The sequence below is a fragment of the Ambystoma mexicanum genome, chromosome 12 (assembly GCF_040938575.1).
Source record: "Ambystoma mexicanum isolate Mex_15411 chromosome 12, UKY_AmexF1_1, whole genome shotgun sequence".
Classification (NCBI taxonomy): domain Eukaryota; kingdom Metazoa; phylum Chordata; class Amphibia; order Caudata; family Ambystomatidae; genus Ambystoma; species Ambystoma mexicanum.
Genome location: NC_090936.1, coordinates 78,047,232 through 78,074,867, shown reverse-complemented (window position 1 = coordinate 78,074,867; position 27,636 = coordinate 78,047,232). Strand labels below are relative to the sequence as shown.

Here is a 27,636-nt window from a genome sequence, read left to right as displayed (position 1 = left end):
TGACATGGTGTGTTCCGATGCTGTGTAATTTAGCAATGTAGTAATGATACCTATTGAGTTGTTTGAGATGCCACTGTATTGTCCATTAGCTTAATCCCTTTCAGAAAGATGTGGTTTGATGAAAAACAATGCATTATTTTGAAATTCTTTAGTAAATATTGGTCAGAGTTTGAAATGCATCATGTGCAAACATAAACGAGTCCAGGAATCTCCTGTGCCATATTGTAGCAGCTGAGCTGCATATCCTTGCATCTTGCCAAAAGGTGGAGGCTATTTACAAATCTTTGTCCATTGAAGAACATCGGGTGGAGAGAATTTGGATGAGTCTGTAAGTAGCATGCTATTTCCCCTCGTTATTTATTTTACTTGGTTAAGGTTATATTTTGAAACTCAAATGTGTTGCAGAATCGTGAATGGGTGTAATGGTGTGTATACTAAATGTAAAATGCTGCTAGTCCTGTGTTAAAAAATGAATAAAAGGAAGCCATGTGTGCATAAAATAGATGGTTGATTTGTGTGCAATACAGTCATGAGGTTCAATTAAGACAACCCTCGCTCATAATAGTTTAATGTGTAATGGAATGTCCAAATAATTTGATCACAAACCTAGTATTTTTCATCTTTGTGCACACTAGGGTCTGCTTTTGCAAAAGCGAAGCCTGAGAGCCCGTGGACGTCACTGACGAGGAAGGGCATTGTTCGAGTGGTTTTATTCCCATTCTTCTTCAGGTGGTGGTTGCAAGTAACCTCGAAGGTCATTTTTTCCTGGTTGCTTCTCCTTTACCTCCTTCAAGGTAAATCCGTAAATCTAGCCGAGACTTGTGAGATCTTTTAAAATTCTCTGCAAACATCATGATCCTCTTTACTCTGTTCTTTTCTGAAGTGTGTAAATAACCAGTCTTTTCTCAGAAATTGATGAACAAATGATGGCTGTTAATGGCAAAGTTTTCGTTTTTTGCTCGATACTCAAGCATTGGTGACTAACAAACTACAGCATTTCTTTGTATTGTATTCCCTTCCACTCTAGTCCTTATTTATTTTATGCTTTTAGTTTGCTGTGCATACTTGCCATTGATGGAACATCAAAGTCACATCTCTGCTCCAGTCTTTTTTATGTAAAGGAGAAAGTTAAAATCTCTTGTTTTGGATATTGTCGTCTAGCAAAATCGACTACATATTAGTTAATTTGGAGGCCTGGAGATTCATCAGGGCATTTGAAGTTCCTAAGAGGGTGGACTGCAATCACCACCACCTATTGCAATTGGTTCTTTATAACGCGCTTAATACCCAGAGGTTTCTAAGTGCATACCCGGGGATCGAACCTGTGTTGCCTGCGTCATTTTGCTTCCAGGGCGAGCGCGTTGCCCCTGAGTTATACTCCAGAGGTAATGATGTATGCTGGTGAGCAAGGATTTCTGGGGAGATACAGGAGCGAATAAGGTAGCCCAAGATTATATAGCATCTGTCCCTGATTCATTTGACCAGGTGAGAAAGAATGTGAGGTGGGCTCGTTTGGACCTGGAAGGGTTCTCCCGCAGGTGTATGCTGCAATCAGCTGTTTCTTGAGGCCTTTGCGAGGTCAGATTTGAGATGCTGTGGCTTGGATTAAATTCCATGAGGAAATCATGGGGACAGTAGGCGCCTATTGCTCTAAACCTGTGATGAACACCAATAAACCCAGGGAGAAAGCAACACCCTGGTATGATGGGGAGTTCCGGGAAGCCAGTGACTTATACCTGCTTCGAAGTACAAAGAGCCTCACCTGTGCTGTGGTCAGAAAGGCAAGATATGACTAGCGTATGTTGTTTAACAAGAAGAAAAGGGGCTGGCATGAGGATTTATGGGGTGGGGGAATCTCCTGGAAGCAATTACTTGTGGGGATTCCAAGGGATTTTGATTTAAGATGGGAGGGATGCACACCAGGGAAGCCAAACCCAGTTGCATGGTTTCATTTCGGAAACCGCATGGGCAGATTACTATGGTGCCCTCTACTGTGAGGTCCACAGGACTTCGAAGGAGTTGTGCACTGATGGTGATTGCTCGGTACTGGCTCCGGTTCCACCCCTATCCACCTGATGTTCACGGAGGCCCAGGTGGAGCGTGCGTTGGCGTGCCAGAGGTCAAGCAAGGCCCTGGGTCCAGATAGAGTCCCGATAGACTTTTACAGGAACGAGTCTTCAATATGGGTACCCTATTTGACCAAGTTATTAATGCTGTGTTGGCCAGCACCACGGTCCCGGGGTCTAAGACTAGGGCCGAAATTGTCCCACTACACAAAGGGTGCGCGCGATAACCCTGCTAACTTTAGACCCATTTCATTGCTGGATACTGGAGGAAGACGTTTGCCAGGGCACTCTTATTCCACCTGGATGAGTGGGTATTGAGCACTTGAGTAATAGATCATCAGGCAGGGTTTTGAGCGGGCCTGAGTAAGATAGACCAAAGCCTCCGACTGTGTTTGATCTGTGAAAGATACTCTGTGCTGAGAAAGGTTAACGTCTATGCTGTGTTTGCAGATCTTCGCACAGCTTTTGATACAGTCCCCTGGGCACACTTTTGGAAGGTCCTGGAGGAGATTGGCATCCCTGTGGCTCTGCTTTCAGCTATCCAGAGCCTTTATACGGAGAACTCAGCGGTGGTCCGCTGGAGGCCAGAGGGAAGCACCTCTCGTAGTATTGATATACAGAAGGGAGTGCGCCAGGGTTGCGTGTTGGCTCCTAAGCTGTTTTGCATTTTCATCAATTAAGTTCTGAAGAGGTTTCTGGCTCCTCAGACTGATGCTCCTTCTTTAGCAGGTGACAAGTTTCCCGCACTGTTTGCAGACGATGCTGTGCCCCTCTCTCTCACACCATCTGGTGTGTGTAAAGAATTGGAGATTTTTGTGTCTTTTTCGAAGAGGATTGGGCTCTTTGAATATTGCAAAAACTAAGGCCATGATCTTCAATGTTAACTTTAAGAAGAAGAAGCCGCCACTATCTCTTTTTGTAGAGGGGTTACAATTGAGCAAGTTCAGTCCTATGATGATCTAGTATTGAGAGTAATGGCATCATGCAGTTGGAAAATGCAGGTCAAGAAGGCCAATCTCACCTTGGTCAGATATAGTGGGGCCCTCACTAGATTCACCAATGAACATGGGAATGGGGCAGTGCGAGTCTCGTTGGAAGCTTATAGAGCTCAAGCACACCAGGCAGCGCTGTATGGGGCCGAACTTTGAGGACAAGTAGAGACCAAGTCCCTTGCAGTGGCTGAGACAACATTTCTGAAGAGCATCCTTGGGTTGCCCACTGCCGCCCCTGAATATCCCAGTGCTTTTGGAAACTGGATGAGAGGGGCTTGAAATGATATTTAAATTACGCCCGGTTCTTTACTGGGCTTGCCTCTGGTCTAATCCTCACCTTTGTAAATCCAAAGAGGCAATTACAGATGTTTTTGTCCCAGCAGGGGAGCAGCTCCTTAAAGTGGGAAGCTCATGTGAAAAGATATCTGGGCTTATTGGGTTTGGAGGATTATTGGTTAAATCCCTCAATGATCACATCGGTTTCAAAAGACGCGATTAAGAGCGCAGAAGGGTCAGGAGGACATTTTGGGTAGATCCAGGCCTTCTGAGCAGCTGGCAGGATATCTTCTAATAAAGACTCGGGTGGGCTGTGAAGAATACCTGGATTCTGGCTCACCTGTGTGGGAAAGGGCTTTATATCTAAAGTTCCATATTGGAATTCTGCCCACTGCTGTACTTGGGCACAGATCGAACAATGTTGTTCCTGTGTCATGCTTCCTCAGTGGTGTGCCTGAGGAGGCGGTACAACATCATTTGTTACTCTGTATGGCCAGCAAGCCTTTGAGGAAGCTCCTCCTGAAGCCTCTTTTACCAAGCCGTGGATGCAGGTCCCTAGCTGTTGCTATGGCAATTTTCCTGGATGCTGCAGATGCAGAGGCTGTGCTTGTCACTACAAGTTATCTGACTTGGGCAAGAAAAATCTACATGAGGAAGGCTAAGTTGCTGAACAGTGGTATGGGGTAAAGATACCTTTTTGCAGGAGCTGTCGTTGTTTGTATAATGCTGACTGTTTTTATGTTGTTCCGTATGGTAAAGTGATGATTGTGTAATTTTAGTGGAAGTGATTTATGAGCTCAGCGATTGTGATACTGTAACTGATGTGGTTTTATTTTTTTTATGAACTGGTTTTATGACTATTAATTAAAGGATATTATTGTGAACAGTCTGATAGTAAGATTAGTAATTATGTCTAGCATCCCACATGCCTTCATTGTATTTTGCTAATTTTCATGGTCTTTGGATTACGCATAGAGCAATCGTTCAGCGCGAACTATATCAATGCAGTCCTTTGTTCTTGGACATGACTGCTTTCATTCCATTCTCCTGACCTCACCAGGCCACTACAACATTTTATAAAAGGAAACCTATTTTTACGTAGCGCTTCGTGTTGCATTCCTCCCATTTGTAAGCACTGTAATAATAGTTGTTTTGAGGGGATTGGGTCCTCCGACGTATTCCATATCTATGACATGTAATCACCACAGCTGTGCTGCTTCGTAAACTTTTTCTGCGTCCTGCATCGATGACGTCGATGTGCCATCGTCGAGGACCTCGTCAGACGTCATCCGATGTGATAAGTAGGACGCACGACGCCGTAGCCTCAGTTCAGTTTTTTCCGCGAACGTGTTGCTTCGTGAATCTCGGTTAACGCCTCGACTCTTTGGAGTTCTGTTCTTCTCGGTTCTTCGAACCTGTTCGTTTTTGTGAAATTCCTTCGTGTGAAGATGTCTTCTACTTCGTCTTCGACTCCGCGTCCGGGCTTCAAGAAGTGCGGGGAGTGTGTGTCCAAGATGTCGGTGACGGACTCGCACAATGCCTGTCTCTGGTGCCTCATGGAGGCCCACGACACTGATGGCTGTATCGACTGCCAGTCACTCACGTCCAAAGCCTTACGCGAACGTAAGAAGTTGTCGGTAGGTCGGGTGTCCAAGCCCCGGAAGTCGAAGGCTGCGGGGCTTTCGACGGATGATTCGAGAGGAGACTCTCCGCGTCATCGTCGGAAGTCTTGTGGGTCTCCTTCTAGGAGTCAGTCTCGCCACTCCTCAGCCTCTTCGAGGCATTCTCGGAAGCGCCGACACCGGTCGTCTTCCAGGTCCTCTTCGGAGGACTCTGCCCGGCACGTCGCTTACCCCACCAGCCGTGCAACGCCAGAGGAATGGGCTTCCTTCGGGAAGAAAATATGGCGATTCTCGAGTCGCAGGGTACTAAGCCGTCCGCGCCCCCGAGTGGGGTCGGTCATGAGAGGTCGAGAGACACTGCTCGCAAGAGTGGTCGGCACGAGTCACAGGAGAGGTCCCGTTCGGACAAGGGGACTCGTTCTTGACATCCCCATTCCAGGTCCCGGTCCTCGACGCGTTCGAGACCGTGTGCACCTGTGATGTCTTCGAGGAAGACATCGACATCTGAGGCGTCGAGGGCGTCGACAGGCTTTCTCGAGGTTCCGGCTCAAAGGAAGTCGTCAAAGCCGTCGATGCTCAGGTCGTCGAAGGACACGCTCGGGGCTCCGGCTTCGAGGGCTGTGTCGAGGCCGCCGAGGCAGGCGGCGCTGCATCTGACGTCGACGCCGATTTACTCGACGCCGATCCTCTTGGCGCCGATGCCTGTTCTCTCGGCGTCGATTCACTCGACGCCATCGACGCCTTTTGTGTCGGAGGTACCCAGTGGCACGGGGGAACCCCCTAGGAAGGCTCTGGTTAAGAGCAAGCCCTCTCGGGTGCCTTCTTTTCGCCACCTGGAATATATTTCAGAGGCGGATGAGGATTCTGATGGCCTGGTTCCTAGTCAGGTTCCAGATGAAATTGTCTCGGGCCATAGTCAGTTTGACGATTTGAGGCAGTCACTGCATGATGCCAGTGGACTGGACACCTCTCCGAGATGGAGTTTGGTAGGCCCGAGACTGGCTCTCATGCCGATTCCTCGTACCGGCGCCTTATGGCTAGGGTTTCTGAGTACTTGGGATGGTCTGCTCCCCCAGGGGAGTTCGTGCAGGATGATCTAACGGACATCCTTGATGTTGGTCCCCCAACTGACCCCGTACTGCCGTTCCATATGGCTTTACAGAGAAGGGTGGCGGCGGCGGCTTGGACTGCCCCGGAGAGTCTCCCAGCGGTGGGCAGGTCCTTCTCGCGAAAATACCGTCCAGCCAGTAGCGACCCCTGCTACTTGACCAGGCACCCCACTCCGGAGAGTTTGGTGGTGCAGGCGGCCACGGCCCCGGCAAAGCAGGCGTCGTACCTTACCATCCCTCCTGATAGGGACGACAAACGTTTTGATGGCTGGGCGAAGAAAGTGTTTTCTTCTGGTGGTATGGCGCTTCAGGCGGCCAACTCCATTTGTGCCTTGTCTTGTTTCACACACACTCTGTGGAACTTTGTTGCGTTAGCGGCTGAACATATTCCCGAAAGGGACGAACGGGATGGTTTCCTTGCTATGGTCCAGGATGGTAAGGATGCCATGTGTGAGTCCGTTCAGTCGGGTTTGGACTTAGCTGAATGCGTCAGAAGGTCCATGGCGGCGAGCACCGTGATACGCAGGTTTGTGTGGTTGCGGAAGTCGGGGTTTGCTCCTGATGTGCAGTCCCGGCTCCTCAACATGCCCTTTGATGGTGAACACCTTTTTGGCAGCAAGGCTGACGAGAGCCTTGAGAGGTTGCAGACCTCAAAAGCTGCAGCAAAGTCGTTGGGCGCTGCAGTTCGCCAACCTCTGCCTTTTCGTCCTAGGGGACAGCAGTGGGGGGGTGGTTCCTTTCGCTATTACTCGTCCTTCAGTAAAGCGAGAGGAGCTGGCAGTCAAAGAGGCCAACGCAGGGGTACCAGAGGTGGACGACAGGGTACCCGTGGTGCCAAGGCCGCTCGGGCAGTTGCCTCTTTGCCCTCCGGTAACGCCGCAGCCGCTCCCACTCAGTCATGAGGCCATGTCCCATGGTTCGCCGGTTGGGGGAAGGCTGGCGCAGCATCTTGTAGAGTGGCAAGCCATTACTTCAGATGTGTGGGTTCTGGAGATCATAACCCACGGCTACTGTCTTCCCTTTCGACACAAGCCTCGCGACAATCCACCGGGGAACCTCTCTTTGCAGAGTCCGGATCCGCTCCTTGCGCAGGAAATTCAAGCCCTGCTGGAGAAAGGCGCCATAGAACTGGTGCCTGTAGCGGAGAGGAACAAGGGATGGTATTCCCCTTATTTTTTGATTTCGAAGAAAGACGGGGGATTGAGACCCATCATGGACTTGCGTGGTTTGAACAAACTCCTCACGAAGGACAAGTTCAAGATGGTTACTCTCTCTCAAATCCTCCAGGCCCTTCAGCTTCAGGACTGGTTGGTTTCACTCGACCTCAAGGATGCTTACTTCCATGTGCCGATCCATCCCAAGCACAAGAAGTACCTGAGGTTCGCGGTTGGCGACTCGCACTTTCAGTTTCGGGTCCTGCCGTTCGGATTGACCTCCGCCCCGAGGGTTTTCACCAAGCTCATGGTGGTGGTGGCAGCGCATCTCAGGCAAGGAGGGATTCACGTCTACCCCTACCTGGACGATTGGTTGATCAGAGGGAGCTCTCCCGAGCAAGTCCTGGATCATCTGTCCGTCACCTGCCACTCCCTTCACAGGCTGGGCTTCTTCCTCAATTTAAAGAAGTCCCATTTGACGCCAACACAGCAGCTCCAGTACATCGGAGCAGTGCTCGACACTTCCCTGGGGCAGTGTTTTCCTCCCCAGGTGAGGGCTCTTCACATTCAGCAGATGGTGCACAAGTTTCAGCATGCCCAGACGCTCAGGGTTCGAGTTCTTGAGGTTGCTCGGCCTCATGACATCCTGCATTCTTCTGGTGCCAGAGGCTCGCCTGCGGATGAGATCTTTGCAGTGGGCACTCAAGATGCAATGGTCGCAGTCCTCTGGCAGGATGTCGGACCCCGGTTCAAGTGCCGCCCTGGGTCGCCCGGGACCTTCTGTGGTGGGCCGTCGAAGGCAACTTGATGAAGGGGGCTCCATTTTGGCTTCCCTGGCCGGAGGTGACGATCGTGACGGATGCATCCCTCACGGGATGGGGAGCTCATGCAACGGGCTGACAGTCAGCGGTCGTTGGTCTCCGTCGGAGTCCAGACTCCATATCAATCTGTTGGAGCTGAGGGCCGTCAGGCTAGCCCTGAAGGCTTTTCTGCCGACTGTGCGAGGAAAGAATGTCCTGATCCCGACGGACAACAGAGTGGCCATGCACTACCTCAACAAAAAGGGGGGGCAGGGTCACTTCCTCTGTGCAGGGAGGCGATGCAGCTCGAGTTCTGGGCCATCCAGCAGGAAGTTTCGATCTCGGCAGTTCATCTAGCCGGAGACGAAAACGTGACGGCGGACGCTCTGAGCAGGCAGAGCGTGATCTCTCACGAGTGGGAGTTGGCTCAGGAGATTCTCCTGGAGATCTTCGCCCTTTGGGGGACCCCTCAAGTGCATCTCTTCGCCTCCAGTATCAACCGGAAGTGCGAAAGGTTTTGCTCGCGGGAATTTCCTCCAAAAGGAGCCTTAGGAGACGCGTTTGTGGTGGAGTGGTCATTCCCGCTGCTGTACGCGTTTCCTCCAGTCCCCGTCATCCCGCAAGTGCTGCGGAGGTTACGGAAGTTCGGTTCCCGGATGATCCTCATTGCTCCGGCGTGGGCTCGGAGGACGTGGTACCTGGACCTTCTCGACTTGTCCATCTGCCCTCCACGTCGTCTTCCCTACCGAGACAATCTGCTCTCACGGGAGGGGGGTCAGGTTCTCCATCCAGAGGTCAGATCCCTCAACCTTCACGCTTGGCTTCTGAAAGGTTGAGGTATAAGGATTGGGACCTCCCTGAAGACGTGATGGAGGTGTTGCTTTCGGCCCGAAGGCCAGCAACAAAGTCTCTCTACCTTTGCCGTAAGTTCTGCGACTGGTGCAGAGTTCAGAATGTGGATCCTTTTGCATGTGACATCCCCATGGTTCTGTCCTTTTTACTTTCTTTGGCCCACAGGGGCTTGCAAGTGGGTACCATTAAAGGTTACCTGGCGGCGCTGTCCATCTTTAAGCGCTCGTCTGAAGAGTGTTCTTACTTTAAAATCCCTTTAATTTCACAGTTTCTGAAAGGGCTCACTAATGTGTTCCCTCCGTCACCTTTCCTGGTGCCCGGTTGGGATTTAAACCTTGTGCTTAAGTTTCTTACGGGTGCTCCGTTTGAGCTTTTACATTCTTGCCCTTTGAGGCTGTTAACTCTGAAAACTGTGCTTTTAGTTGCGGTTACTTCCGCTCGCAGAGTGAGTGAGTTACAGGCACTTTCAGTTAAGCCACCCTTCACTGTATTTCACAAGGACAGGGTTGTCCTTAGAGTTCGTACTTCTTTTCTTCCGAAGGTAGTGACGGAATTTAATTTGGCCCAGAAGGTTGTTCTTCTGGCATTCTATCCTCCTCCGCATCCTGGTAAGGAAGAGGAGAGGCTCCATAGGCTTGATCCTAGGAGAGCTTTAAGCTTTTATGTTTCACGCATGTCCCGGGTCAGAGTGGACGATCAACTCTTTATTGGTTACGCTGGAAAGCGTTTGGGGCAAGCTGTGACGAAACAGACTTTGTCTTGCTGGATTATTTTGGCCATCTCGGAGTGTTACCGCTTGGCGGGTAAGGATCCACCGGCTGGCTTGCGGGCCCATTCTACCAGGGGTATGGCTGCATCTACTGCCCTGCAGAGGGGTTGCCTATTCGCAACATCTGTGATGCAGTCACCTGGGCTTCAGTACATACATTTGTACGTCACTATTCCCTCGATTCCATCCGAGGACAGGATCTGGCCTTTGGCAAGGCGGCCCTTTGCTCTGCTATTTGATTGGCATTTCTAAATTTTGATTCTAAATTCTTTCCCTCCTCCTTGCTCTGGTACTGCTTTGGGAGTCTGTCATAGATATGGAATACGTCAGAGGACCCAATCCCCTCGAAGAACAAGTTACTTTCTTACCTGGTAACGTTCTTTCGATGGGATGGTCCGACGACGTATTCCATATCACTCCCTCCCTGCCTTCCCCGCTGCAGAATTTCTTTTGCAATTGCAGCTTATGTTCCGCAAGGCTTTGTGTCTGACTGGCAGTTGACTAATGTCACACGTTCTGGGGGAAAAAACTACAATTGGGGCTACGGGCGTCGTGCGTCTTACTTATCACATTGGATGACGTCGGAGGAGGTCCTCGACGACGGCTCATCGACGCAGACGCCGAAAAAGTTTCCGAAGCAGCACAGCTGTGGTGATTACATGTCATAGATATGGAATACGTCGTCGTACCATCCCATCGAAAGAACGTTACCAGGTAAGAAAGTAACTTGTTCTTTTATCAAAATCAATGGGACACACTTTACCAACATAAGATGAAAGGCTGATTCTGCCCTGTTATGATTCAAACATGTGCTTGAACACAGAGGTCAGTGGTGGGAGTGAACTGGATGATCTCTCAAACAGCCCTTTAAGATGAGTAGCAGTACTCTCGAGCTAGATGGGGATGCAGATTCATACTCGTGCATCAAATAATTAAGGCCACTCAAACGTTTGGCAAAGGGAGTCTGTTTTAATGACAAGTTCATAAAACGGGGAGTACAACGAACATCAGCAACTGCTCGATCTTCTCGCTCTCTTCACTTTCAGAAACCCAATATTTATAGCCAAAACCCGTCATTGCTGATGTACAACCTGCGCATGTACTAACGTCCTTCTACGTGGCAATCTTAGAAACCTAACATGCAACGTGATTGGTTATAGGAAGGTAACTTAACATAGGTACTATATCTGAATATGGTAACGGGGAGAAGGGGATTGGACAATAAATGTCAGGTGGTGCAACTAAGCCCTCCCTTCATAATGGCCACTATGAACGTCACTAAAAGTATGACGTCCCATTGGCTCTACTCACTATAGGACTTTGGATTACATGGTCCACTATGATTGGGTTGTTATCAACCCCACTCATACTTTTCCACCTACGTCTATCAGAAAGAACATGCAGGTGCAGAGAAGTTCGTCTGCACCCCAGCTTCCCACCAATTATGCTACAATCAATCATCACCTCAGTGGTCATTTGTCAATTACTGCTTTGTAGTTTGGCCTTGTCTGTTCTGTACTCTGAGAACTTTCAAGGAGTTTGTGCATGGCGGGGATCTATGCGTATGTGTGAAAGTCTCCTCCTTCCAGCCTGCCTTTGTCACATGACTGAACACTGTGAAATCGGATTTTCTCAGTGTCTTTTCGTATATTTGATTTAATTCTACCAGTCTTCTGATGTCTGTGGCTTATCTTGATCTTTTTGAACAGGATCCTCTGTTCTCTTCTCTCCTTCGTTGTATCCAATGTCAGCCTATTCCAGTCAGATAAGACCTTTTTCTTGGCATGGTCATCCTTAGCAGAGTTTTGCTCTGTCCAGACTATCGATTTTATTGCTGCAACACACTCCATCTGAAGCCTTTTTGTAACCTTTGTTCATTTCTGCTTATGTGCGTAGTGGACCTACATTCATACATAGTGCTTCTTGAGGTATATACTTGTAAACGTTGGCGCTTTCCGCAATCTATCAACTAGAAGCATAAGCAAGCTTCACAATTTCTTTGCCTCTTGCAGTTACTTGCATGTGTACACGTTTAAACTAACTGAATATCTTCATCATGTATGTGGCATACGTTTCTTCATCTTGACATCAACTTCTTCACCTTAGGCTCAAGATGTCACTTATCCATGGTATTTCGTCTTTGTCAGTATTCCCAGGTCAATATGTCTTCTATATGCTTCAGTCCGGTTTCTCATGACGTCACCATTCATCTTCCTTCGTTATCTTCTTTGCTTCTTCAGGTATTTTATTCAAACAACCATCCTATTGTTTATGATATAGGTATGGCTTCTTTAATGGATACCTTACGGTCCAAGTTTTCTTAGGTGTCGGTATATTAACAGGTGCTGTCATCCTGATGGGTACTGGGCAGAGCCCAAGTGCTGCTCTTTGCTGATTTTCCTGTTCTCCATACGTCACATACTTTGGTGTGAACTCAATAGGTAATGGGAGGGGAGGCAACTAGAGTGGGGACGATACGCGACACTTCCTCTTCAGGTGCTTGACTTTCGGAACTATCTTGCTCGCAGATATCCACGGCTATATTAGAATTTCTTATAATTTTAAGCTTGTCTTACAACCCTTTTGTGCTTATTCCTGTTTCTAGCATGGAAGAATGCACTGTGAGAAATCCAAAGGTGTCTCACTTACTAATCCTCTGGGATCTGTCGTCCAGGTGGCCAGGACACGGCCATCGCTATTCGATCCAGTTCCTGGGGGTGGACTAGTGAGGGAGGATTGTTTGGGAGAATTCTCAAAAATGTGCTAATTCCCTCTACCTTAGAGACCACCAGCAACTTTGCTGGATTTTGAGGAATTGATTTTTTTACCTGGAGAGTGTGACCCTTTTTCCCACTCATGTGTTTTGATATGTGGTTTACCTTTTTTTGTTTCCTTTTGGTTATGGAGTCTTGCATTGGTCTCACACAGCACTCTCAGTGCAGTGACACAGGGAAGCCTTTCAGGCGTTCCAAAGGTTTAAATACCTTATCAGGGATACACTTCTGTTTCCCAGAACAGTGGAGTGAAATTGACTTCACTTAGTCCTGTACATTTCTAGACCCAGCACAACCTATCTTCCTATAGAGTGCTGGAGGGGTTACCTAGTATCCCCTGTGTCTAGATACTCATGGAACTGTAATGATCTGTATCCACAGGGACGTCACTCAGCCTGTTCTGACCTCTTACGACCTCAAACCCTTCCCTGGAGGCTATTCGACTGGAGACTGGGCCAGAAACACAGGGTTGGTAGAGTTTAACTCCCTATTGTCTGTGTGCTTGAACCCCTTCTTCCCCGGGGTCCAACCCTTCCCTTTGATCCACAGCTAACCTTGTTTTCTTGGATAGTGTGCTCTCCGTCCTGCCTTCAGTGCAGGGGCGCGTTGATTGATGCGTGCTCGTTGCTGCCTACTTACTTCACTGGCAAGAGTCTGACAGGTAAGTGTAATGAGCCTTTTGAACAGTTCTCTAACTTCGTTCCTTTCCTTCCTTAGATGATGACCGGCGTCCTGGGATGGCGGCGTGCTGCTGAGATGAGTAGCGCTGAAGGTGAGTGAGCGCAATGCGCGATGCACCCCTTTAGTATTTGAATTGAACTGAGTTATTTTTCTGTGTCTTTTTAGGTGCCGTGACGTTTTCAGCGTGGATGCCGGTTATCGAGAACAAATGCGGTGGGTAAGCGTGGTATGCAGCGCCTCTAGATGTTTCCACGCTAACCTGGAGTGTCTTTTCCCTCTTGCGGATGGATGAGAAGTTCCGGAGAAAGAGTTCCCCCAGAGCGGCTGGGATTCAGGTAAGTGTTTGAAGCTCGTACAGTATTTAAAAATAAGCAAAGATTTGCAGAATGCTTACTAATGCCTTTTGTCTGTCCTTTTCCCTTTTCCTTAGGAAACGGCGTGCAGGGATGGGAATGACACCGCTGATGATGCCCACAGAACAGAAGGAGCGATGACTGATGGGCAGAAGCGCTGCAAGGTAAGGCTGTTCCTAATGGTGTTCTTGTTCTTGCAGGAGCTGAGCGCAGAAGAAAGATGCAGGGCAACTGGAGACCGATCCGAACACGGTGAGTGTCACGCTGCAGGTGCAGAAAACGCAAAGCATGTTCCTCAGCCTGGGTGTGGCTTAAATGGTCTCTGGGTATCCCAGGTGCCTCTGGGCTGAACCACACCCAAAAGACTAGACCGCACATGCAGTTCTGGGAACCGAAATATGTGGGGGCATTCATTATGTCCCCATCAATGCACTACAAGTCCAATTTCCAATGTTATCCTATGGGAGTGAGTGGGTCTGGTGCCACAAGCACCAAGTCTGACTCCAAGTGGGTCTTTGGAGGGATGGAGAGGCCATTGAGGGCCATGTAGGTGATCGTGGCCTGGCTCCAGCCTGACATTTTGGAGGGCTGGGGACATGAGGGGCAGGAATCATGACAGTAACTGTCAAAGTATACCCTTTCCTCTCAGAATGGCTGGTGGCAGTGGTTTTACAACAAACTACCATGATTCTTCCTGACCGCAAACTATTCATAGCTCTGGTAACGTTAAATCGCGGGAGACATGTTTTTCAAGATGGCGCCCAGCCATCGTTGCTAAAATGGTTCCCGGTCTTCTTTTTTCACCATGTCTTTGTGGAAAGGTCCTTCTAGAATTTTTCTCTGTGCGCCAAAGCAGGTTTGGTCGCTTTGTTCATTCGCCTTTGGCGGGCTTCAGGAGTGAAACCCGCCACTGGCTCCAGAGTGTCTGGGGTAGGCAGGAAGTGTGGGAGGTGCCCGAAACTCCCTGTGCTTAGTCTCCTAGGAGACGCAAATGCCCTCTGTGATGATTGGCTGGCTGACTGTCCAGCAAGGACAGCCGCCACCCTGCTGGGTGAGTGGCAGCTAGGCTGGAATGAATGGGAAAGAACTGAATAAAAGGCGAGTCTCTTGGCTTGGAAGGCAGTCAACCACTGGACGAAGGAACCGAAGAAGAGCTTGAAGAGGACAGCTGCTGCAACTCCTGGACCGTTGGTTTGCCCTGCTGCAGGCCCGAATCATCAAGTTTGCATCGAAGGAGAAGCCCTGCAAAGAACGACTGCTCCCTTTTGAGTTGGTAGGACCAATCAACTCCGAAGTAAGCCTCCTGGACACCCATCTCGGAGCTGGTTGCGTTTCCTCAGAGTGCTGCAGGAAACCGTAGAGCCAGGGAGAGGGACACCAGATTGTGTGCGTTACATGTAACACCCCGCAACCCCTGCTCCATATGTCTGGTATTTTTGGCATTGATCGAATGGTACTGGCCGAAATCTGTCAGATGTACAGATGTTGCTCAATTTTATTTTTGATCAAATTGGATAATTTGTCACAGAAATCTGGCTACACGCGGCAGCAGGCCCACTCCTCTCCATCGCCATCCCAGAATACTATACTATCTTTATGAAAGATATGCTAAATACAAATGGTGGCAGAGTAGCCTTCATAGCTAAAAAATGTGTATCCAATAGAGAACTAAACAACCACACCATCCAATCAGGGGGTACTGTTTTCAATCAAACTGGCCTTCCCCTTCACCACCACCCTAACAATTCACCTAATAAATGGACCACTAGGTCGATGGCAGTCATTTGAGGAAGGCATCTCTCTCATCTCCTCTACCTGAATGTTAAATCACCCTCTAAAATTGTCCTCCTAGGCGATTTAATTCTAGGCCTTAATGACCCCTTAGATCTCAACTCACTAGCCCTTGCCAACATCATCAATGCCTCAGGCTTCACCCAACGCATAACAAACCCTACCCTCAATAAAGGTACCACCTTTGATTGACTAGTAGGCTTCAATTGTGACATTTCAATTACGTCTAATGTGCCTTGCCCAGACCATAATGTAATATCTTTTACCTTCCCATCCAACATAGAAACGACTACTTTGCCAACCCCCACTCCGGCCACACTCACCAGAAACACCCGAAATATCACAGTAGCCAATATTCTACCAAGGCTGATGCCTCCAATAGCCTACCAAGCGTCACTACAAGACCCTTCCGCCATGGTGGACCTATATAACCAATCCCTGCTGCTCGCTATTGATGATAGCACCTCTTAGCAAACGTAAACCTAGGCCACTGGCTCACCTGAACTCCTGGTTCAGGCCTTGCCTCAAATCCCTTGTGCTTCTAAACGAGACACAGAATCTGCTTGGCAAAATAACCCATCGTCCAAAAATAAAGATCTCTTTATCTCTGCGTCTAAAACGTAGTCTATTCTAGCCAAAAGCTCAGCATAAAATGACAGAATTGCCGAAGCCAACTCAGGCACCCGAGAGCTGTTCAGCATCCTATGGGAACTAGAATCGGCAGTTCTCCAGCATGGGGTCTGGCATGGATTCACATGCTCATGAATATTCCCCGTCGTCAGGCTGGGAATCCTCGGTAAAGAAAAAATCAGTATCAGTTTCGTTTCTGATCTGTCTTTCGTAGCAATAACCAATCACTGGTCTCTGCGTCATACTGACCACAGCCAATGACTGCCCTCTACCTAAGCACCGCCTCTGGCAGCCATCTTCAGATTTTTACCGCACGTTCATGTGTTGGGATCCTCGTGCTATTGCTCTCGAGCGTTAGTGCTATTTTTTTCACGTTTTTTCTCAAAAACTTCATTTTTTCGGTCAAAAGAGCCTCAAGCTCCACCGACTCTCCATTCGATCAACGGGGACCCGTGTCGGATTCGTCAGCGCCCCTCAAGGGTGAAGATTTCGTCGAGCTATGCTTTTGGAGGACTCCAGAAGTTTCTCAGGCCCGGTCATGGCCCAGGAGAAGGGAAGCTCGACGCCCGGAAAGCTGTTCAGGGTCTGCCCTGGATGCCAGCTGCAGAACGTCTTCAAGGAGGACGAACACTCTTTTTGTCTTTACTGCCTACATGAGGACAAGACGCACGTGGAGAAGGACTGTGCGTTTTGCGGCAACATGTCGGAGCGGACCATGAAGGACCGCCATCAACGTCTCGCCAACTGGCTGGAAGGGAAGAGCCCGTCCGGCGAGAAGAAGAGGAAATCCGAGCGGTCTTCTAAGACCTTTGAGGACGCCCCGGCGATGGGGGTCCAACATAAGGCCAAGCACCGCGAGTCCGCTGGCACCGGGAGCGCCGAACGGTCGGGCTCTACGGGCGCCAAGCTGGGCGCACCCTCCCCGGCACCATCAACCACGAGCCAACGCTCTGGGTCGGGTAAGAGGAAGGCCGAGCACCCGGCGAGGCTCCTAGAGAGGCCCCGGTCGAGCTCGAAGGCGGAGGGGGAGCGAGGCACTGTCCCCCCCCCTCAAGGATAAGGCGGTGAGCGCACCTAAGGTGGTGAAGGCCTTAATCCATCCGGCCAAGCCCTCTATCGAGTCTGTCGCGGCGGCCCTGGCTCAGCCTGTGGAGGCTACGCCAGTGGTGGCGACCTCGGGGCTCAGAGTCTCCCTGCCACCTCGGAGGGAGTCCTCTTTTGTGCCCATCGATAGGACCCCCGTGAAACCCCCCGTGGGGAAGAAAAAGGGGGGGCAGGGCGTCGTCGTAGATTCGGCCTCAACCTCGGAGGAGGAGCTGGTCGAAGTCTTAAGCCACGGCCTCGGCGTGGAAGAAGACCGGCCCGTCGGGATGGATCCCGACGCAGGTGACGACGACATTGTCGAGGGTACCGACGGGGCCCCTGATCGCCCGTCGGATTCCCCTCTGCCAGCAGCGCGAGACAGCTCGGCGGCCATTTTGTTGGCTATACAGTCCTTATGCTCAGAGATAAGGACGAGACTACCGTTGCCGACGGAACCTCTCCCGTCGGGGGACCCAGAACCGGGACCTTCTGGGGTTCCCCCTACCAAGAAAAGAAGGATCCACCCTCCTCCTCCTTTTCAGCCGTCGCGCCCCTTCCAGCCCTCCTCCCTGTCCACCCGAGGGGATGATACGGGGACTGACACGGCAGCGACGGATACGGACGACGAGGTATACGACGAGGATGTACCGTCGTCGCCTCCCACCAGGGCTTCTCCGCCCGACGAGATTGGATCGTTCCACTCCATGATCGCCAGGGCATCCAAGCTTTTCCAACTCTGCCCTGAGGAGAAGAAGAAGGAAGGTTTCCTTTATCAGCGGCGCGAGGCCAAGAGGAAGACGGTCCTCGCAGTGCCTCTATTGGACGACATTTGGGATGAGGGCCTCACCCTCCTCAAGAACCCTTCCACGACGCCAGCTAGAAGAGACCGGTACGAGAAAAAGTACCGGGTCCCTGACACGGCCCCCCTGTGCCTCTGGGCGCAGCCTACCCCGGACTCCGTCGTCTCCGCGGCGGCCAGGAAAAAAGCGGGGGGGGGGGGGTGCGGCCTCCACATCGACTTCCCCACCGGACGGCGAGGGAAAGAAATTGGACGCTATGGGACGCAGAGTCATCTCGTCTGCAGCGACGACGATTAAAGCTGCCAACGCCTTGGCTATCGTGGCCCGATACGACAGGGAGCTCTGGTACAAACTGGCTCCCCTGCTGGACTTCTTGCCGGACGACAAGAGGGCAGAGGCCCTGGAGATCCTGCAGGAAGGTGAGGTGGCTTCGGACCACGCCATTACCGTTGCGACGGACATCGCCGACACTGGGTTCCGCCAGTTGGGCAACGGCGTTTGCCTTAGGCGGCGTGGATGGCTCAAGGCTACGGACCTCCGTCAAGACGTTCAGACCAGAGTCCTGGACATGCCCTTCGATGGGAACAACCTGTTTGGGAAAACAGTGGACGATTCCCTTCAGGCCATTAAAGCGGACACCGAGACGGCCCGGGCCCTTGGAGTTCTGCAACAACGACGGACGCCCTTTCGGAGCAGCGGGGGCAAGGGCGCCTCCAAAGGTTCCGGCGGCGGTTTCTCCTCCTACCGTCAAGCGGCCCGTTCGTCGTCTCAGGAGGCCTACAGAGGACGAGGCAAGTCTGGCGGACCCCGCCGTCGTCGCCAAGGACAAGGCGGCAAAGCCTCGTCGAAGCAGGATTGAACCGGCCGTGGGGTCGGGCCCCCACCGAAGCACCCCGGTGGGAGGCCGGCTGGCGAGCTTCGTCAGCGTGTGGGAGTCCATCTCCACCGACCGTTGGGTGCTGGACGCCTTGGCCCGGGGCCACGCGCTCGAGTTTCAAAGAAAGTGTCCGCGCGTCCCCCCCGTGGCCAGGAAAGAACTGCACGTCCCTCAACTTCTCCTGGAGGTAAAGGCGATGCTCAGGAAGGGCGCCATCGAACTCGTCCCAAAGAGGCTTCGGGGCTCCGGAGTTTACTCGAGATACTTCCTCGTGAAGAAGAAGACGGGGGGATGGTGCCCCATCCTGGACCTGCGACGTCTGAACAAGTTCATCAAGGCGCAAAAGTTCCGGATGGTCACCCTCCAGCACGTCCTGGGTCAGCTGGAGGAAGGAGACTTCCTGTCGTCGTTGGATTTGGAGGATGCCTACTTCCATATTCCCATCCTGAAGGGGCACCGAAAATTCCTCAGGTTTGTGGTCCAAGGGCGTCATTACCAGTTCAAAGCCCTACCCTTCGGACTACGGTCGGCACCCAGGGTGTTCACCAGGTGCCTCGCACCGGTGGCGGCGCAGCTGCGCCGCGAAGGGATCCACGTCTACCCCTACCTGGACGACTGGCTCATCCGAGCCAAGACAAGGGAGCTCGCCGTGGTTCACACGGCAAGGACCGTCCAACTTCTCACGGACCTGGGTTTCTCCGTGAACTACGCCAAATCCCACCTGGTACCCGCGCAAGACGCTCTGTTTCTGGGAGCGAGGCTCAACACAGTGTCCCTTCTGGCCTCCCCGTCGGAAGAGAGGACCAGGACCATCCTGGGCAAGGTGCAGCGGATGTTGGTGGCCGACGCGGCCAAGGTGAGGTCCATCAAGTCCCTCCTCGGAATGATGTCTTCCTGCATCTACCTCATTCCCATGTGCAGGCTCCGGATGCGCCCGTTGCAGGAGTTCCTGGACGCGCGCTGGATCCAAACGACGGGCAGCTTCGAGGAAAGGATCACACTCGACGAGAGTTTCCGACGAGCGATCCGGTGGTGGGGCACCCGCGCGCATCTGACGGCGGGCATGGACTTCCAGACCCCAGCCCACCAGGAGACGGTGACCACGGATGCCTCCCTGGAAGGGTGGGGAGCGCACACCGAAAATCTGCACGCAAGAGGCCTTTGGCTCCCGACGGAGAAATCCCTACATATCAACGTCCTGGAGCTCCGTGCAGTGTTTTGGGCCCTCAGGTCCTTCCTTCCGCCCCTCAAGGTGCCGTTTCATCTGGCAGGGATAAAAAAAACACCATCGCCGACTCACTCAGCCGGGAGCTGCGCTCGTGCCACGAGTGGGAACTACGGCAGGATCTAGTGGATCGCCTCTTCCGACGGTGGGGCACTCCCCAGATCGACCTGTTCGCGACGGCGACGAACTCCAAGTGCCGGATGTTCGCCAGCAGGTTTCCCCAGGCGAGGAGCAGGGGCGATGCTTTCTCGTTCCCCTGGGAGGGCCTGTTCCTCTACGCGTTCCCTCCTTTGCCACTGCTAATCCGGCTCGTCAACCAGCTCAAGAGGTCACGGTGCAGGATGATCCTCGTCGCACCTGCGTGGCCGAGGCAGATATGGTTCCCAGACCTTCTGGACTTGTCAGCGTTCCCGCCAATCAAGCTGCCGGTGGACGCGGATCTGCTCTCCAGGGAAGGAGGTGCCATCCTCCACCACGACCCGAAATCGCTGAACTTGCAGGCCTGGCTCCTGCAGCGCTAGAGTTTGGAGGATACGACATACCGGCCGACTGCAGAGAGGTTCTTGCAAAGGCCAGGGCGTCCTCGACTCTTAAATGCTACGGACACAAATGGAAGAGGTTCTCTGTCTGGTGCCACGCACAGAAGATTAACCCTCTACGGATTACGGCTCCCCAAGTACTGCCGTACCTACTGACGCTGGCCAAAGCTGGACTGGCACACGCGTCCATCAAGATTCATCTTGCTGCGATCTCCCGATACACCAGAACCACGGGGCGGACGTCCTTGTGGTCTCATCGTCTGGTGAAAGAGTTCATGAAGGGACTGTTCAGATTGTTCCCGCCGGTGAAGGCTCCGGCCCCGGCGTGGGAGCTCAACATGGTGCTGACCAAGCTCATGGGACCTCCGTTCGAGCCTCTGCACTCGGCCCGTTGAAGTTTCTGTCGTGGAAAACAGCGTTTCTTGTGGCCATCACCTCCGCACGACGGGTGGGAGAGATCCAGGCCCTTTCCTGCAAGGCCCCGTACTTGACTTTTCACGACACGAGGGTAGTGCTCAGGACGCACCCCTCCTTCATGCCCAAGGTACCGTCAGACTCTCACCTCAACGAACCCTTGGTGTTGCCTGTATTCTTCCCGTCGCCTTCGTCGCCGGCTGAGAGGACTTTGCACTCGCTGGATGTGGCTAGAGTGCTGAAGTTCTACGTAGACCGCACGAAGTGTTTTCGGAAGACGTCACAACTCTTTGTGAATTTTGGACCTGTCAATCAGGGGAAGGCTCTCTCGAAGGCTTCCATTTCCAGATGGCTCTCCGGCTGTATCATGTACTGTCATCGGTTGGCAAACCGACCGCTGCCTGGCCGTCCGAGAGCCCATTCCATCAGAGCGATCGCAGCTAACACGGCGTTCCTTTCTGGTGTGCCCCTGCTGGACATATGCAGGGCTGCTATGTGGAGGTCGACGCACACCTTCACGAAATTCTACTGCGTCGATCGGGATTCCAGGGAGGAGTCCAGGGTCGGCCAAGCAGTGCTGCGCAACCTGTTCGCCTGAGGTGAGCCTGGTGAGGAGGTAAGATGCTTAATGTTGAGTCTGATGTAATGCTTAATGTTGAGCCTTTGCCACCTCCCGTGGTTGTGCATGTGTGTACTGCTATGTATTCTTTATTCATGAGCATGTGAATCCATGCCAGACCCCATGCTGGAGAAGGAACAAGTTACTTACCTGTAACTGTTGTTCTCCAGCATGGGTCTGGCATGGATTCACATGCGAACCCTCCCGCCTACCCCTCTGCGGCTCTTCACTTGGTCATACTGCCACTTCACGTGCTTCCAAATCTGAAGATGGCTGCCAGAGGCGGTGCTTAGGTAGAGGGCAGTCATTGGCTGTGGTCAGTATGATGCAGAGACCAGTGATTGGTTATTGCTACGAAAGACAGATCAGAAACGAAACTGATACTGATTTTTTCTTTACCGAGGATTCCCAGCCTGACGACGGGGAATATTCATGAGCATGTGAATCCATGCCAGACCCATGCTGGAGAACAACAGTTACAGGTAAGTAACTTGTTCCTTCCCCCTCCTGACAATTGCACTAAAGATCTCACCTGGTCGTCAAATATTCAAAACGCTCTGTTGGATAAAGTCTCAACTCTTTAACAAAAAATCCAAGAGAAAAAAAAACGAATTGCCTCAGAGGCCGGTCCTTCCAAGCACAACAACCTTGTCGCCCACCCACCCCATGCACCTGTTGGAATTCAGCCCAGTCTCTGAAGCAGGGGTAATAAAAATCATCAAAGGACTAAAACCCTTGATCAGCACTCATAGACTTAAAAATCCAAATAGATGAAATCAAAGACAACGGTAAACTAGCCCCTCTCCTCAATTTATCAGCTGCCTTCAACCTGCTAGATCACACAATCCTCTGCCAACACTTCTCATCTGCAGGCCACTTCTCCCACAAAGCTATAGCTTGGATCTCATCCTTTCTCTCAGATAGAACGATGAGTCTTCTCCACCCGTGCTTCGGCCCCATTAGCCCCAGTCACTTGCAAAGCCTCACAAGGTTCCTTCGTCTCACCAATGCTATATAATACCTTTATGAAACCACTTTTCCGCCTCCTTGACACACTGGGTATCTCCTACACTAACTGCGCAGATACCCAAATCCTCCTACCAGTCTCTGACAAGCTTGACACTGTCTCCAACAGACTGTGCATTGTTTATCAAACTATCCAGGCATGGATGGCATTACACTCACTGTGCCTCAAGGATGACAATACCGAGCTACTCTTGATCGGCTCACAGCCGCGTCTAAACCTGGATAGGGCATACACATCCTTCATCATTGACAGTATAACAATCTGAGTCTCTAAAGAAGTGAAGACCCTGGGGGTCTGGATTTCTCCCTACCACTAACTAGGAAGGTAAACTTAATCTCTTCCTCAGCCTCCTATATCGCTAAACCTATGAACTCCTGCAGGCCTTTCCTCTCCACAGACAGTTGTCACAATTGCAAGAGCCCTTATAGTCTCCAGATAGATTATTGCAATGCCCTCTTTGCTGGCTCCACTGCCTGTAACATCCCAAAACTACAGGTCTCACAAAATAATGCGCTAAGAGCAGCTCTGATTATCTCTAAAAGAGAACACATCTTTACAACCAGGAAGAATGTCCATTGGCTGCCTGTTCGCAGGTGCATCCTATTCAAAACACTATGACCCATAAATGGATCTCAAACACCACCCCTAAATACTTGTTATGAAAATTTGCCAGTCACAATCTTCCAGACTTACCCGAGCCAACTACTCCCACCTACTCTTTACCCCGCAGATTTAAATTACAGAAAGCAGGGGTAGTCAGCTTCCCAGTCATAGCTGCTAAGCATTGGAATGCACTCCCATTAGAGCGAACACATGCACCCTCTTTCTGGACCTTCCGCAAAAGCCTAAAAACATGTCTCTTTCACAAAACCTTTAACCCAATTTCGAATCCCATCTTGGTGATCTGTACTTCAATGCTTCTATAAATGCCAAAATAAATAAATAACTCAAATCCCTCAGCAGGTTTCTGATATCTCGGCTATTAATAAACATCAAACAGCTGATCTGTCAGAACAAAGTTTAGGGTCTGATGATAAAGCCAATCAGACTGAGCTGACATTTGCTAACATGCAGGAGATGATGAAACCTGAGAATTTGATGCAATTTCACCCTAACACTATGAATCTGCCTTTATCTGGAGTCGTCATAAGGCCAAGCACATGTTGGGCTACCGATATCTGATGTGGGACTGGGTCCAGGTAACTCTGTTTTGACTTCTGTAATTCTTCTAAAACTAAATCCATTCCTTTTAAGGTTTCACGTCTTAGTAAATCACAGTTGCCATATATTGCAGACAAGACTCTTGGAGAACTGGTCTTGGACGAAAGAAATCTTATTACCAAGAGTTATGCCACCATCAGGGCCTGGACCGAGAGATGCCCTCAGAAATAAGGTACTGGCATGGCTGCGACAAAGAACTGGACCAGGGATTGTTAGAAGTTCTGACTTAAAGGCTGCTTGGAGGATGAATATTGATGGATTTTGTACGCAAGCTAACAGGGACTGAATAATTATTGGTTGTGGTTGTTCCAACCTTCCTAGCTTTTTAGCTTACTGTAATTTTTTCACGAACACACCATCTGAACTAAAATTGATCATAGATTGTGGGTATGGCTTACCCTTTCTTTGAACCGGATCCTGATTTTATTTTTTTGTCTCAATACTTGAAATTACACTTACTTGTTTACAGATTCTGTTCTGGGGATCTTACCCCGTTACTACTACAGTGACAATAGTCTTGTGGATTTGTCTCATATTACTATGGGTAAGCATTAACACCACGTACATAACTAGTTAATATGCTGACCTTGTGCCTATATTGGCTTAAGTGTTATTGATTTCACTAATCACTATACCTTTCTGGTTTTCTCTCCTTTGTGTTGTCTCCCCATTGGTTTATTTCGTTGGTTGATTTTTGCAACATTGTTCATTTTTTGATATGTCTTTCTATACCCTTGTATCCTCCCCTTTAACCAACCCCTGTTTTCTGTCTTTTCATGAATACTTTGATGTGATAATCTGTACTGTGGAATGACGCGATACTGTCTGTTTCACAATTCTTGTAACTTCATCATTGCACTTATGCCGATATCATGCCTCTCTACAAACTTGACTTGATGTAATTATGGCAAACATTATCACATGCATATGGTGATTGGTTGTGTATTACTATGTAGCCCAGATTTGAAAAAGGCTTAGCATAGCCAAACCATGTTATCGTTTATGGGCTTCTTTCGCTTTTGAATGTGTGACAATGCAACACAATTAAACAAGCATATAATCTGATGGCGCCGAGTCCTGGAATCACTTTTTCTTTACACTAATTAAATATATAACCTAGGCATGGATGCACATTTTAAGTTCTATGCTACTTGGTAGACCTAAAACATCACTCACCCTCATTTGTGAAAGCCAGTTTGCTACATGCACAGAGCACTCCATTTTCTATTTGCTCTTGGGTTATTAGGTGGTTTTATTATTTTTGTACTTCATAGTTGTTGGTTGGATCTCATATAGATAATGAACTGATTTATTCAAAGAGGATTCTAAACTAAATGCATTCCTGTGTTCTTGTAGCGCCCCGATGCCAGTGGGCTGCCGGCACTTTATAAACATATAAAAAAAATAAAAAAAAATTAAAAAGCATGTAAGGTTACCTTGGGTTCTTGAATCTTGTAAATGAGCTGGCCTTTCGGCCACATTACTGTATCATCAAGGAATGCCTCTCTATAAAGCATAATCCTTATAATGTACTTTTTTCAGTATTTTATCCAATACTAGCAAAAAATACCCGTTCTCCAAGTGGGTTCTGTAGACTGACATGACAACACTCAATTGTTGAAGTTCAATGATCCTGTAGGTCGCTGTTATGATTCGCTTATTGTGCATTGCACTCTGAAGTAAACTGCACTGAGAATGGGTGTGTGTGGCTGGCTGTCATACCCCGGAGCAGACGGGGGCAGGTGAGGGGGTGATCGGGGTCAGGAGTTGGTGTGATGCTGTATTCTGGGACCTTCAATGCTGTCGCTTCACCCTGGTGTGGTGCAGTTCGTTGCAGTGCAAATATCTCAAATTGTGCACCGTAGGGCCTTGAAACGTGGTTTCCGAGAGTCCCATAGAGACCTTGAGTTTTGTGCCTCGTATCGAGACTAGTCATTCTACGACCAGTTTGATGTTTCGCTGATTTCAGGCACCCGTATCCTGTGTGATGGTGCTGAAATCTGGGGAAAGGGGCGGGGTGTCCAAATGTCATGTAGCCAGTAATGTCTGGAGAATCCTAGCGGGTAACCATGCAAAATTTGGTGCAGATTGGTGAAACGGTGTGGCATTGTATAAGGAACAATTGTTTGCCGAGCCACAAACAAGTTTTGACTTTTATAAATGTAGAAGATAGTAATACTGTGCAACTGTCCTGACCCTACAATTTCTTTTGGCTCAACGTTTGTCATTAACCAAAATATTTGGATATTTGATTTCTTTCTGCAAAATTACTGGTCAACTGCTTAGTTTTTCTAATTATTAAAATGAAAAATAATACATCTCTGCCCCTGGCACTCTTTATTTGGATCAATAAATACACCTAGCTTTGTAATGTAACATTCGAATAACCACCATCATTTCTTTTGTATCCTTTGCAGTTACCGCAATAGTATTATTTTGTATAGCTCCAGTCCCACACTGTGTCCCTGTAACTGAGGTAGTTGGTCCAATATGGCTTATGTTACTGCTGGGAGCTGTACATTGTCAGATCGTTTCCACACGAACTCCCAAGCCTTCACTCAGCACAGGAGGCAAACGAAGAAGGTAAAGTACCATTGTGTTTTGTCGTCTGTTTTCAGGAAAAAACATAGGCTGTTTGTGCATGGGTAGCTGTAGGAAAATTGTAGTCTTAGAACCCAATTTTCAGTTTTTGTGTGAAGTGTGAATTATTAACCACTTCAGTGGTTATTTAAGCATCCTTTTGTGTGAAGCCTTGTTTTGCCAGATTTCACTGATCAATTTAGACTGCGCAGTCTACTCAATTGGCTTAATAATCTTGTGGCCATTTTTGCTTTTCATGTGCACGTCTGAAAAAGATAGTTTATATAATGCTTTTGCCAATAGGTTTATTAATATCATAAAAGCTATTTTTCTGTATTTAAAAAGGTATTCTTTCTGTATTTAACTTCCCTCAAATTATGCCAGCGCTAACCCATCATAGATCTGCACAACATACACTCCTAAAGGAATCCATTAACTAGTCATTTGAATTTGTAGAAGATTTTATAAATGCACTGTATCAAAATTGACATAGCTTCACATTATTTCCTTTTCTAAAAAGAATATATTCTCATATTGGTCAGCTTTGGATGACAGCAGATTTTTTTTTTTTTGCCAAAACCTCATCTTTTTTTGGAGATATTACTGTTTTTTTACATTGTAATCCTCTGCCAGCCTCACCTTAGATTTTATTGTGATGATCTCAGTTTTCCCACATGATTCGAGAGAGAAAACATGCAATGTCTTAAGTTCCTCCTGTACGAATGCATAGCATCCCAAATGCTGTTTTTATTTTTTTAATATGCAAAGCCGTTGGTTTTCTTTGATATTCAAATCCTTACTATTGGCCAATGTGTCCGAATATTTTTGTATGATTGGTACAATTGCTGAACACACTTCAGTGGTGGCTAACAATGATAAAGCTCCCTCCACTTTCTCTTCTGCTGAAGGAAATTGAGAAAAGCAGCACATTTGGAAGTGCATAGGGAAGGCGATGGCTCTAGCACCACAGATAACACACAAGAAGGGGCCGTGCAAAGCTACGGTACAACCAACTGTTACAGTATTGGCGCCGTCTTCAGGGATATCTGGCATGCTGCTTTCTATTTATCAGGGTTTGTATTTATTCAAGGCTATATTTGTCTAGAAGATGCACTATCCCTTTTCTGAAAAAGATTATTGGTCTTTTAAATACAAGAAAACAAATGATCAATTTAAGTCAACATTTTGTTTAGTCTTAGAAAAAGTTGGCTGTGAGGAAATAAAATGATGCCAGCCTACTTTTCTACTACTTGGATGCTTACATAGATGCTTTTAACATTGTTATAATCTTACCGAGACATTCAGACAAAATCGAACGGCACTACGTGTGCATCTGGCCTTCAATCTTCTTAGTTCATTTATGTTTGTTTCTTCTTGTTTTG

At 49.3% G+C, this 27,636-nt stretch overlaps 1 protein-coding gene across 2 annotated transcripts in view; it reads left to right on the top strand.

The window, feature by feature from the left end:
- PHTF2 (putative homeodomain transcription factor 2) overlaps positions 1 to 27,636 on the top strand; it is a 1,000,056-nt gene that overhangs the window by 605,564 nt on the left and 366,856 nt on the right. The window contains exons 6-8 of one of the 2 annotated variants that reach the window (XM_069628039.1): positions 636 to 794; positions 26,092 to 26,257; positions 27,163 to 27,327. In XM_069628039.1, the coding sequence (XP_069484140.1) occupies positions 636 to 794; positions 26,092 to 26,257; positions 27,163 to 27,327 (490 nt within the window). The remainder of the gene's footprint in view (positions 1 to 635; positions 795 to 26,091; positions 26,258 to 27,162; positions 27,328 to 27,636) is intronic. The other variant, XM_069628040.1, reaches the window with a different exon arrangement.